This window comes from Salmo salar, chromosome ssa01 (assembly GCF_905237065.1).
Source record: "Salmo salar chromosome ssa01, Ssal_v3.1, whole genome shotgun sequence".
In the NCBI taxonomy this organism is placed as follows: Eukaryota; Metazoa; Chordata; class Actinopteri; order Salmoniformes; family Salmonidae; genus Salmo; species Salmo salar.
Window position 1 is genome coordinate 52,326,367 of NC_059442.1, and position 18,301 is coordinate 52,344,667.

The 18,301-nt window shown below is 40.1% G+C and overlaps 1 protein-coding gene across 1 annotated transcript in view; it reads left to right on the forward strand.

The window, feature by feature from the left end:
* LOC106605291 (brorin) overlaps positions 1–7,574 on the forward strand; it is a 50,280-nt gene extending 42,706 nt beyond the window's left edge. The window contains exon 4 of the mRNA XM_014200767.2: positions 6,690–7,574. Coding sequence (XP_014056242.1) covers positions 6,690–6,832 — 143 coding nt within the window. The 3' untranslated portion in view covers positions 6,833–7,574. The remainder of the gene's footprint in view (positions 1–6,689) is intronic.
* The last annotated feature ends 10,727 nt before the right edge of the window (positions 7,575–18,301 follow it).

The window sequence follows — 18,301 nt, forward strand, 5'->3', positions numbered from 1 at the left end:
AGTCAGTTTGATGGAAACACCCCTCTGGTGGGAAAATGTGCATAGTGTTTTTATGCAGATTTTTGAATATTCGCATGTAAATCTGTCGCCAAATGGATGGCAACCTAGCTAGTATCCAGATTTCCATCCAATCTTTTTATGTGAGTAAAGTACATGTACATAATTATTCCGTGCCTACTTGTTCGGTCTGTGTTGTTTATTTTATGCCTGCTGGTTAGTCGGGCAGACAGAGAGAAGTGACAGAGGAATGCACTATCAAGAAGGATAGAGAACAGTTGCTTCACGAGGTATCTCTACCTGAAAATGCATGATCTAAGTGATTGATAGTTGGTATTCAGCATTCATAAAAGTATGCCTTATTTACTTTGAAGAACTACTAAAATAGGGATTTTTTTGTCAGACAGCATATGCAACAATTGAAATATTTTATTAAAGAAAAGTAATGTGAACAAATGATGGTTAAGTGAAAAGCAGTAATGGGCAGTCTCTACCATCATGACACTTTTATGGATTGCTTTATTCTGTCTGGTTACAGCATTCAACCCACATAATACAGTGCATTTCATTAAAAACTGAAAACCGTGATCATTTTTTTTATAATAGATCAGAGACCAAACCTTTTTAATAATAAATCAGAAACCAAACCGACACTAATCGCTTAGCACTAGTAATCGCTCAGCATTGATGGTTTTGTGTTTCATGACAAAACCGCTAGTAAAGTTCAAAACCCATTTTACTTACATAGGAATTTAATATTATTTTTTTGGTATGTGCACTATTTCATTACACACATTCAATTTGATAGAAATTTGGGAAAATAGGCATATTGTTTTTATGCACTGGTGTAAAGTACCTCAGTAAAAATACTTTAAAGTACTACTTAAATGGGTTTTTTTGGCCATCTACTTTACTATTTATGTTTTTGACTAATTTTACTTTTACTTCACTACATTCCTTAAGAAAATATTGTACTTTTTACTCCATACTCCATTTTCCTTGACACCCAAAAGTACTTGTTACAATTTGAATGCTTAGTAGGACAAGAAAATTGTCCAATTCACACACTTATCAACAGAACATCCCTGGTCATCCCTACTGCATCCGATCTGGCGGACTCACTAAACACACATGCTTCGTTTGTACATGATGTTTGAATGTTGGAGTGTCCCCCTGGCTATCCGTAAATAATTTTAAAAAACGAGAAAGTGGTGCCGTTTGGTTTGCTTAATGTACGGAATTTGAAATTATTTATAATTTTACTTTTGATACTTATATATATATGTATATTTTAAACCAAATACTTTGACTTTTACTCAAGTAGAATTTTACTGTGTGACTTACTTCAGTCATTTTCTATTAAGGTATCTTTACTTTTACTCAAGTATGACAATTGGGTACCTTTTCCACCACTGTTTTCATACGGATTTTAGAATATTCACATTAAAATCTGTAGCCAATTGGATGGAAACCTAGCTAGTGACAGCTTGTGAGATAAACAAGAATGGAAAATGCTCTACTTCTAGATAAACACTAAAAACGAATATACCTTGTCGCTTCACAAGATAAAACCTTCTGCTGTCTTACAGCATTGTTCCGGAATAAAAAGATAAAAAGAAAGAAACAAAGTCACACACTCTAATTATTCTCATAGTTTACTCTCCGTTAGTCAGCACCTCTACAAAACAAACATTTTTGGGTGTGCGTCAGCTCATGCCTTTTACTAGACTAGAATAACAAAGATGACATTTAACATGTGACAGCACATATTCAAGACTACACACTCATTCTATTGCAACATGTTGGGAAGTAAATGATTCATACCATAGAAAAATCACTGCTCCAAAGGCTTCTCCTCTTCAAACACTTTCACTTACCATTTTCACAAAGCCAAGGCATTTTGCTGCATTCATAATGCATATGTACTAAGGAACTGCATTACGGGGAAGTGATTTCTGTCTATTCGGCTATTTCCTTTACCTCAGCTCTCAGAGCCAGAAAAGTGGAGCATTAAGGTGTCCCTGATTTCTCTCATCTACCATCACTAGTGTTGAGCCAAAGGTGGTAATGGCTGTTCCTTTCACACTCAGTCCACCTGCTTAGTGACATTTTGGGACAAGTTTTCAGTACCTACATATCACACAAGCACATTTTGGACTGTCCATTTGTGTTTTCTGATACACTCTGATGCTGGAGGTTATTAATGGAGGATAATGCTCTTTTGAGGCCCATTTAATGTGTTCGGATAAAAACACTATCTACTGTCAGAGAGAAGAGAGATGTGTTAATGAAGCCACTGTGACTAAAAGGTGGGTGTTCAAGTGCTAAGCAAAAAGAAAGGGTGACAGCAATGAGTAAGCACATCGAAGCACAGAATGGGTGCATATATAAATAGGAATGAGTGTCATGCTAATCATTCTGTGCACAAATTGATGACAGGCTGTCGCTTAAGTTTTGGCTGCATAATAACATTTCTCCTGATTTTTATTGGGCTGCAGTCTACCTCTTTATAGTGTCAAACATATGATTATATGCCAGTTTGTTCATTCAGAAGTGTGTCTTAATAATTTTGATGGACTATCCTTGAGGCAATATTTTGCTTATTATTATTAATGAATCAATTGCGACAGCAGACAGGGACATGTGGTGAGTTGTTATTCAGGGAGAGTTTCTTCAGTTTTCATTTGAAGAGTTATAAATGTGTGAGTGCTGACATTTTTACAGCCTCAACAAACTGTTCATTATTGATTGATGCGCCAGCATGCTTTTCCTTAGTGTTTCTGTCCAGTGAAGATTCCTTTGCTTCAAGTGAAAGACTTTCAATTTATCAGTGGCAGCTGCATCTTAATACTAGAATAGTGTTGCTCAAGCCCATGTTAAAGGAGAAACCATTCCCTGCAGCTGTATGCCATGTTGTGGCTGCAGCTCCAGGAGTGGGTATTTGGGTCCATGCTGCTTGAAGGGGTGATTTATGTGAATATCTTTTTTGCCAGTTGGGGAAGACAGATGGGGTTTCTCGAGACAATGGCTAATGTTTCACATTGGGAACCAGAGTTACGTAGGTTATAATGTAGGTTACATGTAACTACAGATTGATGAACAGAGACTGTACTTTTCATTGCAACTGCATCATTTGTCAAATCAATGTTTTATTTGTCACATGCGCCGAATACAACAGGTGTAGACCTTACCGTGAAATGCTTTCTTACAAGCCCTTAATTAACCAACAATGCAGTTCAAGAAATAGAGTTAAGAAAATATTGACTAAGTAAACTAAAGTAAAAGATTAAATGAAAAGTGAAAAGTAACACAATAAAATAGCAATAACGAGGCTATACACGGGGGGGGGGGGGTCAATGTAAATATGGTGGTTTGCGAAAGTATTTAATCCCTTGGCATTTTTCCTATTTTGTTACCATACAACTGGGAATTAAAATGGATTTTTGGTGGGTTTGTATCATTTGATTTACCCAACATGCCTACCACTTTGAAGATGCAACATATTTTTATTGTGAAACAAACAAGAAATAAGACAAGAAAACAGAAAACTTGAGCATGCATAACTATTCACCCTCCCCAAAGTCAATACTTTGTAGAGCCACCTTTTGCAGCAATTACAGCTGCAAGTCTCGTGGGGTATGTCTCTATAAGCTTGGCACATCTAGCAACTAGGATTTTTGGATGCTGTTCTTGGGGTGATGAGAGGTGTTGGGTTTGCTCTAGACATAGCGTTTTCATTGATGGCCAATAAGCTCAATTTTAGTCTTATCTGACCAGAGTCACCCACATGCCTTTTGGCAAACACCAAACATGTTTGCTTATTTTTTTCTGGCCACTCTTGTGTAAAGCCCAGCTCTGTGGAGTGTATGGCTTAAAGTGGTCCTATGGACAGATACTCCAATCTCCGCTGTGGTGCTTTGCGCTCCTTCAGTGTTATCTTTGATCTCTTTGTTGCCTCTCTGATTAATGCCCTCCTTGCCTGGTCCGTGAGTTTTGGTGGGCGGCCCTCTCTTGGTAGGTTTGTTGTGGTGCCATATTCTTTACATTTTTTAATAATGGATTTAAATGGTGCTCCGTGGGATGTTCAAAGTTTCGGATATTTTTTGTTTATAACCCAACCCTGATCTGTACTTCTCCACAACTTTGTCCCTGACCTGTTTGGAGAGCTCCTTGGTCTACATGGTGCCACTTGCATGGTGGTGCCCCTTGATGAGTGGTGTTTCAGAATCTGGAGCCTTTCAGAACAGGTGTATACATACTGAGATCATGTGACAGATCATGTGACACTTAGATTGCACACAGGTGGACTTTATTTAGCTAATTATGTGACTTCTGAAGGTAATTGGTTGCACCAGATCTTATTTAGGGGCTTCATAGCAAAGGGGTGAATAGATATGCACGCACCACTTTTCCGTTTTTAAATATATATATATATGGACATAAAGAAAATATTCCAAATTGGTGAAGTGAAATGAAAAAAAAATAACTTTTTAAAAAAATATATATATATATATATATATATATATATATTATTTTTTTTTAAACAAGTTATTTTTTTTCATTTCACTTCACCAATTTGGAATATTTTCTTTATGTCCATTACATGAAATCCAAATAAAAATCCATTTAAATTACAGGTTGTAATGCAACAAAATAGGAAAAACGCCAACGGGGGTGAATACTTTTGCAAGGCACTGTAGTCCGGGGTGCCATGTGATTTAATTGTTCAGCAGTCTTTTGGCTTGGGGGAAGAAGCTGTTAAGGAGCTTTTTGGACCTAGACTTGGCGCTCAGGTACCGCTTGCCATGTGGTAACAGAGAGAACAGTCTATGACTTGGGTGACTGGAGTCTTTGACAATTTTTTGGGCCTTCCTCTGACACCGCCTAGTATATACACTTCCGTTCAAAAGTTTGGGGTCACTTAGAAATGTCCTTGTTTTTGAAAGATAAATGATTCATACCATAGAAAAATCACTGCTCCAAATGCTTCTCCTCTTCAAACACTTTCACTAATAATTTTCACAAAGCCAAGGCATTGCACAGTGAAGAGGTGATTCCGGGATGCTGGCCTTCTAGGCAGAGTTCCTCTTTCCAGTGTCTGTGTTCTTTTGCCCATCTTAATCTTGTCTTTTTATTGGCTAGTCTGAGATATGGCTTTTTCTTTGCAACTCTGTCTAGAAGGCCAGCATCCCGGAGTCGCCTCTTCACTGTTGACGTTGAGACTGGTGTGTTGCGGTACTATTTAATGAAGCTGCCAGTTGAGGACTTGTGAGGCGTCTGTTTCTCAAACTAGGCACTCTAATGTACTTGTCCTCTTGCTCATTTGTGCACGGGGGCCTGCCACTCCTCTTTCTATTCTGGTTAGAGCCAGTTTGCGCAGTTCTGTGAAGGGAGTAGTACATAGCATTGTACGAGAACTTCAGCTTATTGGCAATTTCTCGCATAGAATAGCCTTCATTTCTCAGAACAAGAATAGACTGACGAGTTTCAGAAAAAAGTTATTTGTTTCTGGCCATTTTGAGCCTATAATCGAATCCACAAATGCTGATGCTCCAGATACTCAACTAGTCTAAAGAAGGCCAGTTTTATTGCTTCTTTAATCAGAAAAACAGTTTTCAGCTGTGCTAACATAATTGCAAAAGGGTTTTCTAATGATCAATTAGCCTTTTAAAATGATCAACTTGGATTAGCTAACACAACATGCCATTGGAACACAGGAGTGAGGGTTGCTGATAATGGGCCTCTCTACACCTATGTAGATATTCCATTAAAAAAATCAGCCTTTTCCAGCTACTATAGTCATTTACAACATTAACAATGTCTACACTATATTTTGGATCAATTTGATGTTATTTTAATGGTAATTTCTTTTACATTTTCTTTCAAAAACAAGAATTTCTAAGTGACCCCAAACTTTTGAATGGTAGTGTAGGTTCTGGATGGCAGGAAGCTTGGCCCCAGTGATGTACTGGGCCATAAGCTCTACCCTCTGTAGCGTGTTACGGTCGGATGCCGAGCAGTTGCCATACCAGGCGGTGATGCAACCGGTCAGGATGCTCTCGATGGTGCAGCTGTAGAACTTTTTGTGTATTTGGGGATCATGCCAAATCTTTTCAGTCTCCTGAGGGGGAAAAGGTGTTGTCGTGCCCTCTTCACGACTGTCTTGGTGTGTTTGGACAATGATAGTTTGTTGGTGATGTGGACACCAAAGAACTGGAAACTCTCAACCTGCTCCACTGCAGCCCCGTCAATGTTAATTCAGGCCTGTTCGGCCCTCCTTTTCCTGTAGTATCCATTGGATATCTGTGTTTTACAAAGTTGTACAGTATGTTGTATGGTATGTTGGTTGATATACTCATGATGTTGAAATGGTTTTGTTTGGATAATCCCTCAACTATTAGTAAATATTTTTGGTTAATGGTCATTTATGCATCAGTAACATAATTTTTCATCAGAGAGACAATCCAATGAAGGGCAACAAATTAAGGCATGTCTTCCCTTTAACCAAACAAAAAAACAGCTCATTGGGATCATTGTTGGAGTGGGTGGAATGGCCCTACTGTGTTTGCCATTCCATCCACTCCAACCACAATCCCACAAAACCTTTTTTTCAGGTCTTGGATTGACTGTATACAAGATCATGAGATTGACTGAGACCAATTTAACCGTTTATTCAATTCCTCTTTTGCCAGGGCCAAACTGTTATGCAGACACACAAGTGATCCCAGCTGGACGTGAGGTGAAGATTGATGAGTGTTCAATCTGTTACTGCACGTATGAGGAGGGCACGTGGCAGATTGAGCGGCAGGCCACCTGCAGCAAGAATGAGTGCTAGTAGAACTAGAGGCTGGCACTGGAAGTGGGCATGGGGGGCAGGGGTTATGGGGCCATGGGTGCTCCCACCGTGATAATTGCCAGTAAGTACGCAACTCAATGCTAGCCTGACTAAACCAAAGTGAACGCTGTTGAGCACAAACAACGGTGAGCGCAGTGTTCATTCTGGTTTGACCAGGCTAACTCAACGCAGCCTTCACTCAGTCTAAACCTGACGTCAGGGTCACCCTCCAGACCGTATGATTTCTGCATTTATAATCACATGGATTATTAAATCAAGCTTTGTATGAAGATTTGTAATCCACATACAGAATATCTATTTATCTATGTACTGAATTATTTATGGAGATATATAGTAGAAAAACTATAAACTAGCCAAAATATATTTTTTATAGGCACTGTATTTTATTAAGCTGCTATGTATTGGGTTAGAGGTCAAATAAACATCATGGAATGTATAGAATCCTTACTGTACAGCTGTCTGTGTTTTATAGAGGTAGAAATCATAGCCTACAGACAGGCAGTGTCATTACCTAAAGTTAACCAATTGGTAAGGTTTCAATATGACAACTTTACGCAATTTTGAAAATGACTTATTGAAGAAATGTAAGAAATTACTTGACTGTTTAAAGATTTAGCTCTCTTTTCTTGCCATTTTGATGTGTTTTGATTTTATGTGCATTTTGTAAGCAGTTCTCTATTATGTATTCATGTTTAAAATAAACAGCAACCTGTGCACTGTAGGTGATTGTATGGTAATATCAATTCCTTCAACCAAATACAGTTTTTAGATGTCGCAGCACACATCCTATTGATTCATGTAGATTTAGATATTTCATTTTTGCAACTGTTAGCTCACAAGACCATTTTTATATGCTTGATGCAAGAGCTGATGGTTAATATTTCATAGACTGTCAAGAGAACATAGATGAAATTATTAAACAATTGTGCCAATTAATATGCAACAGCTATCTGCATTACAATAGAGGTCCAACGGTAACTGAAAATCTTGAATTTCCATAAAAATTTGCCTAAGGACATAAGCTGGAATCGTGTTATTTTTAACTGAATTAATAAGGAGTAGACTGGGCTCTAATTACGTTGATCCCCACTTTCTGCTCTCTTTCCCAGCTGTAAAAGGTTTGCTGACTGGGAATATGTCAGTCGGAATTAATATTTAGGAAAGAGAAAAGGTTGTATTTAATCATACAGGTAGGCTAAGGATGAAAAGACCGTACAATGTCATGATACAGTGCATTTGGAAAGTATTCAGACCCCTTCCCTTTTTCCACACTTTGTTACATACAGCCTTATTCGAAAACCTGTTTTTGCTTCATCAGTATAGGGTATTGTGTGTAGATTGATGAGGGATTTAAAAAAAAAAATTGAACAAGGCTGTAATGTAACAAAATGTAGAAAAAGTCAAGGGATCTGAATACTATTCGAATGCACTGTATAATGGGGTACTAAAACCAGCTCCACTCCAGGGTTGGAGACACAATCTGTAATGGTGGATTTAGTGCTCAGCTGTATTTTTGTATTGAGCCATTTTCACTCACAGTGTGATCTGCTGTAGTAGTACCAGATGTTTATACATCTAAACTCAGCAAAAAAATAAACGATCTCTCACTGTCAACTGCGTTTATTTTCAGCCAACTTAACATGTGTAAATAGCTGTATGAACATAACAAGATTCAAGAACTGAGACATAAACTGAACAAGTTCCACAGACGTGTGACTAACAGAAATGGAAAAATGTGTCCCTGAACAAAGAGGGGGTCGAAATCAAAAGTAACAGTCAGTATCTGGTGTGGCCAACAGCTGCATTAAGTACTGCAGTGCATCTCCTCCTCATGGACTGTTGTTAAGCCACTCTTCCACCAAGGCACCTGCAAGTTCCAGGACATTTCTGGGGGGAATGACCCTAGCCCTCACCCTTCGATCCAACAGGTCCCAGACGTTCTCAATGGGATTGAGATCCGGGCTCTTCGCTGGCAATGGCAGAACACTGATATTCCTGTCTTGCAGGAAATCATGCACAGAAGGAGCAGTATGGCTGGTGGCATTGTCATGCTGGATGGTCATGTCAGGATGAGCCTGCAGGAAGGGTACCACATGAGGGAGGAGGATGTCTTCCCTGTAACGCACAGAGTTGAGATTGCCTGCAATGACAACAAGCTCAGTCTGATGATGCTGTGACACACCGCCGCAGACCATGATGGACCCTCCACCTCCAAATCGATCCCGCTCCAGAGTACAGGCCTTGGTGTAACGCTCATTCCTTCGACGATAAACGCGAATCCGACCATCACCCCTGGTGAGACAAAACCGCGACTCGTCAGAGAAGGTAACTTTTTACCAGTCCTGTCTGGTCCAGCGATGGTGGGTTTGTGCCCAAAGGTGACGTTGTGCCGGTGATGTCTGGTGTGGACCTGCTTTACAACAGGCCTACAAGCCCTCAGTCCAGCCTCTCGGACAGTTTGAGCACTGATGGAGGGATTGTGCGTTCCTGGTGTAACTGGGGCAGTTGTTGTTGCCATTCTGCACCTGTCCCGCAGGTGTGATGTTCGGATGTACCGATCCTGTGTAGGTGTTGTTACACGTGGTCTTCCACTGCGAGGACGATCAGCTGTCCATCTTGTCTCCCTGTAGCACTGTCTTAGGCGTCTCACAGTACGGTCATTGCAATTTATTGCCCTGGCCACATCTGCAGTCCTCATGCCTCCTTGCAGCATGCCTAAGGCACGTTCACGCAGATGAGCAGGGAGCCTGAGCATCTTTCTTTTGGTGATTTTCAGAGTCAGTAGAAAGGCCTCTTTAAATCAAATCAAATCAAATCAAATGTATTTATATAGCCCTTCGTACATCAGCTGATATCTCAAAGTGCTGTACAGAAACCCAGCCTAAAACCCCAAACAGCAAGCAATGCATGTGAAAGAAGCACGGTGGCTAGGAAAAACTCCCTAGGAAAAACTCCCTAGAAAGGCCAAAACCTAGGAAGAAACCTAGAGAGGAACCAGGCTATGAGGGGTGGCCAGTCCTCTTCTGGCTGTGCCGGGTGGATATTATAACAGAACATGGTCAAGATGTTAAAATGTTCATAAATGACCAGCATGGTCAAATAATAATAATCATAGTAGTTGTCGAGGGTGCAACAAGTCAGCAACTCAAGAGTAAGTGTCAGTTGGCTTTTTCATAGCCGATCTTTGAGAGTATCTCTACCGCTCCTGCTGTCTCTAGAGAGTTGAGAACAGCAGGTCGGGGACAGGTAGCACGTCCGGTGAACAGGTCAGGGTTCCATAGCCGCAGGCAGAACAGTTGAAACTGGAGCAGCAGCACGGCCAGGTGGACTGGGGACAGCAAGGAGTCATCATGCCAGGTAGTCCTGAGGCATGGTCCTATGGCTCAGGTCCTCCGAGAGAAAGAAAGAAAGAGAGAATTAGAGAGAGCATATTTAAATTCACACAGGACACCGGATAAGACAAGAGAAATACTCTAGATGTAACAGACTGACCCTAGCCCCCCGACACATAAATTACTGCAGCATAAATACTGGAGGCTGAGACAGGAGGGATCAGAAGACACTGTGGCCCCATCCGATAGTGTCCTACATTTTCATAACTGTGACCTTAATTACCTACCGTCTGTAAGCTGTCTTAACGACCGTTCCACAGGTGCATGTTCATTAATTGTTTATGGGTCAATTGAACAAGCATGGGAAACAGTGTTTAAACCCTTTACAATGAAGATCTGTGAAGTTATTTGGATTTTTACGATTTATCTTTGAAAGTCAGGGTCCTGAAAAGGGACGTTTCTTTTTTTTATGTCTGACTCTACTACAGACTACTTTTGGACAATTACCCTTCTTAATACTGGTGAAAGAATTTAGCCTAATCCCATTATGGTTTTACAAAGTAACAGCACAGAACAGTGCATGATGAAAAGGAGGTAAATGGACAGATGTGGTGATGTTTTGTTGGAGAGGGTCTCTGTCTGCTCTTCAGCTTGGCTCTCGGTGCCCCGGTCCCTAATGAGCAAGCCACACAGCAGCGCTCTTTGATCCAGGGTTGCCTGACAACGGTAGTGTGCCTCCAGCAGTGAGACGTGCCTGTGAGCCAGCCCTGCAGGATCGAGGTAAATAAGCCCAAATGTGTGCATTTACATGACAAGCTCCGCTCAAGCAGTAAGGGAGCAGTGCCACACATCCGTTTCTGTCTCTCCTCATCTACCCCTATTCCCATACGCTTCCGCTCCCTTCCAATCACATCTCAATTCACTCTCAAGATATATGGATTGGGAATGTACTTGTTTGAAATGAATGCTCTTCTTTCCCTCTTTTCCTGTATACAATAGGTTACACTTACTGGTGTGCACTGCGCATACTCCATTCTCCATTTAGATTTTGATCGCTTTACTCTATTTGGATAGTCCATCTGTAGATGCCATACAGACTATCTGCAGCTTCTCTCTCCCCTCCCTTCCATCTGTCTCTGTCTGTCTCTCTCTCCCCTCCCTTCATCTGTCTTTGTCACTCTCTCTCCTCTCTCTAAGTTAGCAATGGAAGAAAATATAAGATTCACTTCCAAATGACTAATTGTCATAACAGAAGAGAGGCCAACTGTGTATCCACTCCAAAAGTAATGAATGTGTGCATGGACTTTATTTTATATCTCTAGTGATTGTGGATCCAATATTAATGAAATATTGGTTTTGGGATTCAGCCATTTATTCAACAGTTATCTATTCAAAGTTGTCTGATGTGAAGTTTAAGATTGAAAAGCATGATTAAAACCATCTCGAATGTCTACACATTCCAAGAGAGACTAAATGAGTTGTCTACTTTGAAATGAAATTCCCAAAGTATCGTGCTTCAAGACTGCCGAGTCTTCCTTCAAAGAGTGTACATTAATTGGAGACATGTGTCTGGGAAAAACACAAGAGATTATCCTGGTTCTCTCGACACAGTCACCTGACAATGAATCCCTATCGTTCTGGACAATATTAAATTACGAAATTCATTATTCATTAATGGCACCCAGCCATGGACCTCTGTAAAATTAAAAAAGTGCCTGCAAGGGTTGAATGACCATTTGTGTAGTCAAGTGTTCAAATTATGAAGGCACCATCAGTTAACCAGTATCTGCGACAGTATACCAGTATTTGAGACTAGAATCTGTCATGAATTATGTTTTGTTAGAATTACATTGCTGAGCTATCTCTTGAGGGATATTAATGTGTTAGCAACATCTACCTTAATGACTTACAATATCCATACGGCTGTGGAATAAACATGTTGTGATAAATACCATTTACATGTGGATGCCAATGTAGCTAATCTATGCATTACAATATCCATACGGCTGTGGAATAAACATGTTGTGATAAATACCATTTACATGTGGATGCCAATGTAGCTAATCTATGCATACTGTACATATCTATATATAAGTCAGCATTCAAAGAGCTACAGATCACTGCATTTGAGCTCCTCGAAGGTTCCAGAGATATTACAAGGACACTTCAGACAGAACAGGGTCTGTGTGCGTCATAAATACGGCGGATTCAAATGATGTATGATATCAAACATAGGTATAGCCAGAGATCATTTGTTTACAGACACATTCTCTTGATATTTTTCATCATTGCCCCCAGTGGAAAAGTCTGGCAAAAAAAAAGTCAAGAGTTAACCATACTGTACTGGAGGTTTGGAAACAGCCCGGACCTAGGCTACTGCCTGTGTGTGTCAAGAAGAGTTGAGGCATTTTGGTGGCTAATCTGTTAGGAGTGCATCTTCATGCAGCTTGTCAGTTCTCAGAGTATAGGATGCAACATTGCTGCATTCTGAATGTGCCTGTAGGAAATATCTGTAACAAATGCTTGTGCTGAAATACGTTTTTGTTTTACTCTTTTCAGTTTAGGAGATGTGAGTAATTCTGAGTCTCCTTTCTATCTATTTATGACATTGAAAGTAATATTGTTTACCATTTTACATCTTTATTGCCTCATGACCTGTACCTTTAATGGGAGCTAAAGGCCATGCTTCCATGTTGTCATGTAGAGGCCAGTCATTTAAAAGGATTTCTGCTTCTGGCAGAGTTCACATCCACAAACAAATCTACCTTTATACCATTTCAGTCCGAATAGTAGGAATGTGTGTTGCTTGTGAGTGCATTGAGGTGTGCTGTTTTCTGTAATGTGTGGCTATTATTATCAATACTCTGACTCGTTAAGATATTTCATATACACAGACTTCAAGACTAAAGTTGCAGTAATTCAGTCAGTCCTCCTTTAGGTATAGATTGAATCGTTTTTCTGTCTTTGTGTATTTCAGTCATGTTCTTGGCTTTATTTCTTAAGAATTCTGCAGTACAGCACACTGTACATGAATTACACCAGACAGCAGCCTAATGCTACTAAACAGCTTTGATAATCCCATTTGCTTCTATGTCCTTCTGAACTGATAGCCAACCAGATCTGTTTAAATCCATTAAATCCGTCTCTAGAAATTCCACAGAACAATCACAGAACACGTACAGTAACATTCCCATGTGACCTGGCACTCCTTGATCAATTTAAGTTAATCTGTTCATGATTGAATGCTGAGCTCCAGAGAGTCTGACTGGCCTGAAATGGTGCTTTAGATTCAGTATTATATCTCGTCTGTTGCTATCAGCCACACGTTAACATTTTGAATTTCACATTTCCGGATGGGGTTACATTCAGATGGGGTTGACCCGTCACAGGGGTGAAACGCCAACATCTCTGTAGCATACCCTACCATAGCATTATATTCCAGAATCCCGGTCACCATGTTTGGTTGAAAAAGGGTCCAGTTGTGGTATCAGAAACCAGCATCAGCAACAGACAATGCTTTACCTCCATATCAACATCAATCACTAATGAACACTGCGTGAAGAGAGAAAAGCATGTCTCCGTCTCCTCTTCTCCCAAAAGTAACTGCCTAATGGATATTGGGGATTTAATCTAGCTCCATCCATCATGGCTTGTTTCCCTTCCAGATGGATGAATGATAAGATAAGGACTACACATCCTCTAGGACAGCACTGCAACGCCATCTCCTCCAGAGAGAGGCAGCTAACTCCGGGGTGACCTGATTACTGGATGCATTCCAGGTGGTTCAATACCGAAGAGCATCGTTTTGATAGGCACATCTGCATAACTAGCTGTCAGTCGGATCGTAGGGAGGATTGTGTTACCGTAAAGAAAGCAGCCTTTCTCTTTGCTCGACTGAGCACCACATGTTTGTATTTATAACCCACCATTTTATATGGCCCTCGTATTGTAATTCATCATTTAACACTTGATACGCGCTGTCAGAGCACACAGTGCATATATTACTTGGCTTACAGTAATATCGATGGCCCATCTTCTCCCCTGCGGGTACCTAGTTTGTGAACAACACAGGTGTGTCAGAATTAAATGCAAACAACTCTTGACATTTTCAACTGAGTCCTTCCTTAATGATATCAATCCTCCAGATACCTGACAGCAATTATGGGTTAGAGAGTGACTGACTGAGGCAGTGCATTTGCTGCATTTAAGTTTCAAAAGCAGGTAATTCCACTTTGGTCGGTGGGAATGAAAACAGCTTGGCTAGGCAATAGTGGGGTTGTTTAATAATGGAAACAGAGGTCTCTGAAGACAAGCCCATTTCTCTGAGCAACAGAGAATGTCCATTACCCTCGGGGTTTCTTTGCCTAATGCAAACTCTTACTATCTTAATTCAAAATCAGAGATGTATTATTATTGCACACAGATAAAGAGCTTAGCCACATCCAGAGTTGTCTCTTTCTTCTGCCTCACCTATGGGAAATACTACACAAAAAAATATATACCAGGACAATGGGTCTGAAATTCCTTTGGGTAGATTGTTTCCTGGGAGCAATTTCTTATTGTTTCCTATGATAAATAATTTGAATATAGTTTGTTTCTGAGGAATAATTGATTGATTGATTTTCTGTAGCCTTGTAATGCTGGGTCATAGTCTACATATTAAAAACCAATTTGATTTAAGTACAAATGGGTGTAAACATGGGTGCTTGCCAAAAATTGAATTCAATATTTCAGTCATAGACCATTTACCTAAACAGTTATACATATTCAGTCATTGCTGTTCTATTGCTAAAAGAATACATATTATTGGTTGATGCTGATGCATTCTTTTAGCAATAGAACAGCAATTTCAGAATATGTATAACTGTTTAGGTCAATGGTCTATGACTGAAATATGGAATTCAATTTTTGGCAAGCGCTCATTTTACACCCATTTGTACTTAAATCAAATTGGTTAGAGTGTACTGTTAGCTAGCTAGCTAATGTTAGCTGGTTGGCTCGCTAGCTAACATCACATGCATGATCTTACTATTCGTATCTCAGAGCCATTTGCTTGGCTAGTTACAGCCTAATGTTAGCTAGCTAACATTGAACCTGGTTGGTTAGCTACCTGCAGATTCATGCAGGGTAGTAACGTCATGAGTTGGGATTGTGGTTCATTGTTTAGCTGGTTAACTAGCTACATGTCTTAACAAAAGACTCCACTAAGTAACCATTTCGCGTGTGTTCGTAAATTCAATCTGGCCATCTACTCTGATTTCAGAGCACTCTCGTCTGACTGTGCAAGAGCACAGAATAGCTGATGAATTTACAAACGCTCAACATCTGTTGAATATGGCCGGTGTCAGTAAACGTCGGCAAAAAAGCGGAATTAAATTGTTGCCAGCAGCGCAGTTAGTCACCAACTCTCTGGATAACATGAAAACAGCCTAACCAGCTTTGCTAGGGCGAGTAAAATGGTCAGAGTTTGGGTGGGGCTAAAGCTTAAGAGGGTGTGATTGATGCTGAATGGGTGTAGACAAAGAAGAGCTCTCCAGTAGGTACCAAAATATTCAAAGGTCATTTTTTCAAAAGTGAGGTTACAAGTTCATCAACTTTCAAAGCAGAATTACGTACCCATTGTTCCTCAAATGCAGTGTATGATATACCATTTTGTAGCTCTCGGTCTCTGCTTTTATCCAATGTAAAAAAAACACAATTTAAAATGTTGCTACATAAGACTGAATCAATTCGGTCGGTCACATATGGTTGGATTTTTTACTAATAAATTTGTTTTTAATATTGCTTATGTATATTTGCATTATTCTTTGAAGCGCTATGCTTCAGTTGCATAATCCAGGTTAGGTTGAACACCCACTAAAAGCTTTAATTAGCAGTATGTTTAGTGGAAAACTCCACAGCTGAATTAGTGATGGGAATGAACAGGAGAAACGTAATGAGGTGACTCACTTTTCTCCAGCAGGTAGACCTTTGTTTGCGTAGGTAGGCTGCTTACTTTTCTTTCGTGAGTTCTAACTACTCATGAATTCTTCATCTGTATGTACTGTATGTTTCCTAGTCTCTGACAGCTTCGCTGAGCGTGACATTGGTATATGATGATTTTCAGTAATATTCAGCCTTGGGGAATCTGAACATTAACCATCATGCTCATACAGCGTCATGATAGCGCCTTAGAGGCTGGTTTGGGGAAATAATGTGTGTGAAAAGCTCCATATTAGAAGCATTATAAAGTGGAGATTTTTCACCCCCCACCTCCTTCATGAAAAATGTACAGAGGCATATTTATGACTTCATTGAACTAACTGAGTGTGACAAGTACAGAGCAGGAGCGACTGAGGGCAGGGAAGCAGTAGCACAATAAAGCCCTTGGCCACTCTCAGAGGACATGACTGCCCCTGGTGCTCATGGGAGTTTTCATCTAAGCATTCTGTTAGAATTTTTTTCTCCAGTGGTTGGAGGTACAACATGAGACAGAATCTAGTCCATCCACTTTGCCCTGAGTCAACTCTTATGCATGGCCAGTGATCAATTCACTGCCTCTTTACAGTTTGCTATGTACTCTTGAACCTAAGACCCCACAGATCCATGCCCTCCTAACAGTATCTGTCTCTCTTTCTCCCATCAAGATTGCCTGATCTGCAGGTGTCATTCTGGGTCACCATCAGTCTTCAGCCGGTTGTCTGATTGCTTAAAATAATCCCTGCCCAGGAGGAGAATCAACCCCACACACATTGCCAACGACAACAACACTGAAATCATGACTTTGCTTTAATGACCCTCTGTATCACAACAGCTCCAAATTCCAAAGCTGCATTTTCTTACAGAGGAATGCAGCCAGTTCAGACGTGTCGCTGCAGCGCGGTAGTGTTAGGCCCGGCACTACGGGATAGATGTGAGATTTAAATAATTTCCGAGACTGCGGAGGAGGAGGAGGAGAAAGAGGCAGACAAGCTGACTAATAGTAGAGAATTCTGTAACAAGGACTGCTTCAACGGAAATTTCTCACTCCAGAAATACCCATGTCCCTGCCAAAAATACTTTCATCCTGGGGCAAGGGGAGGGTTTCAATTCATTAATAGCTTTTCCTGCTACATAACTGGAATAAAAAAAAACACATTCATTGAAATAAATGATGGTATATCATGTAGAATACATTTGGAATGGGAGTGTAATAAATAGGGCAATGGGTGGAATGAATTATTTGACCTCGGGAGTTTTGGACATTGAACTTTTCAATATTATTCTATGCCAGGGCAAATATACTGTACTTGACACATACTACCTGACACATTCTACAAAAGGTATATTGACTTGGTAAATGGTTGTATTATTAATAAGGTAGGCCTGTTCAGTTTGGTGAAAAGCCAGCGTCATTTGAGACACCCTTGAGTGAAGCACACCGTGCGAGACAAGCAGTGTGATTTTCACAGCACATAGTTATCAGAATAACTCATTCGGTTATTTTTAATCCAGCACTTTTAACACGTACAGCTCTTGAGATGTTTACGTTAGCTAAAGACAGCCTGACTAAAGATCATCCATCAACAGACGTCACTGTCATCACTATGACAGCCTAGATTAGAATGAATTACCGCTCAAGATCAGAGCATAAATAGGCCTTAATTTAGCCACAATGAACAATTGAGATTGAGATGACCATATAATTGTAAGGTAGTATTTAAGATGGAAGGGTTTCAATTTATTTGCACAAACATGTACTTTTGAAATTGCAATTTTAACAACCCAAGCATCTTCTAATGTATGGGCACTGAAGCAGATTGTATGTGATGTATTTTGCTCCACTGCACATAACAAAACAGCTCTTTGCAGTCAGAACAGCAATATCACCAGATCAAGCAAATTACAAATGAACAATCCTTGTGTATCCAATGTACATACTGTATTTGTCTTTCTTCAACTGAAAAGTCAGCTCTTCCTTATAGTCATGTCATGACTGTCAGCACGATCTTTGTTTGAATTTTCAATGTGCAACTTTCATTTTCACACGGGATAGTTTACATGCAACAACTTCAAACGTATTATATTATTGTCACCATACTGGTTTTGTCCAAGAAAAACTATTTGGTAGTCTCACATATCCACTAGGCCTAAATTG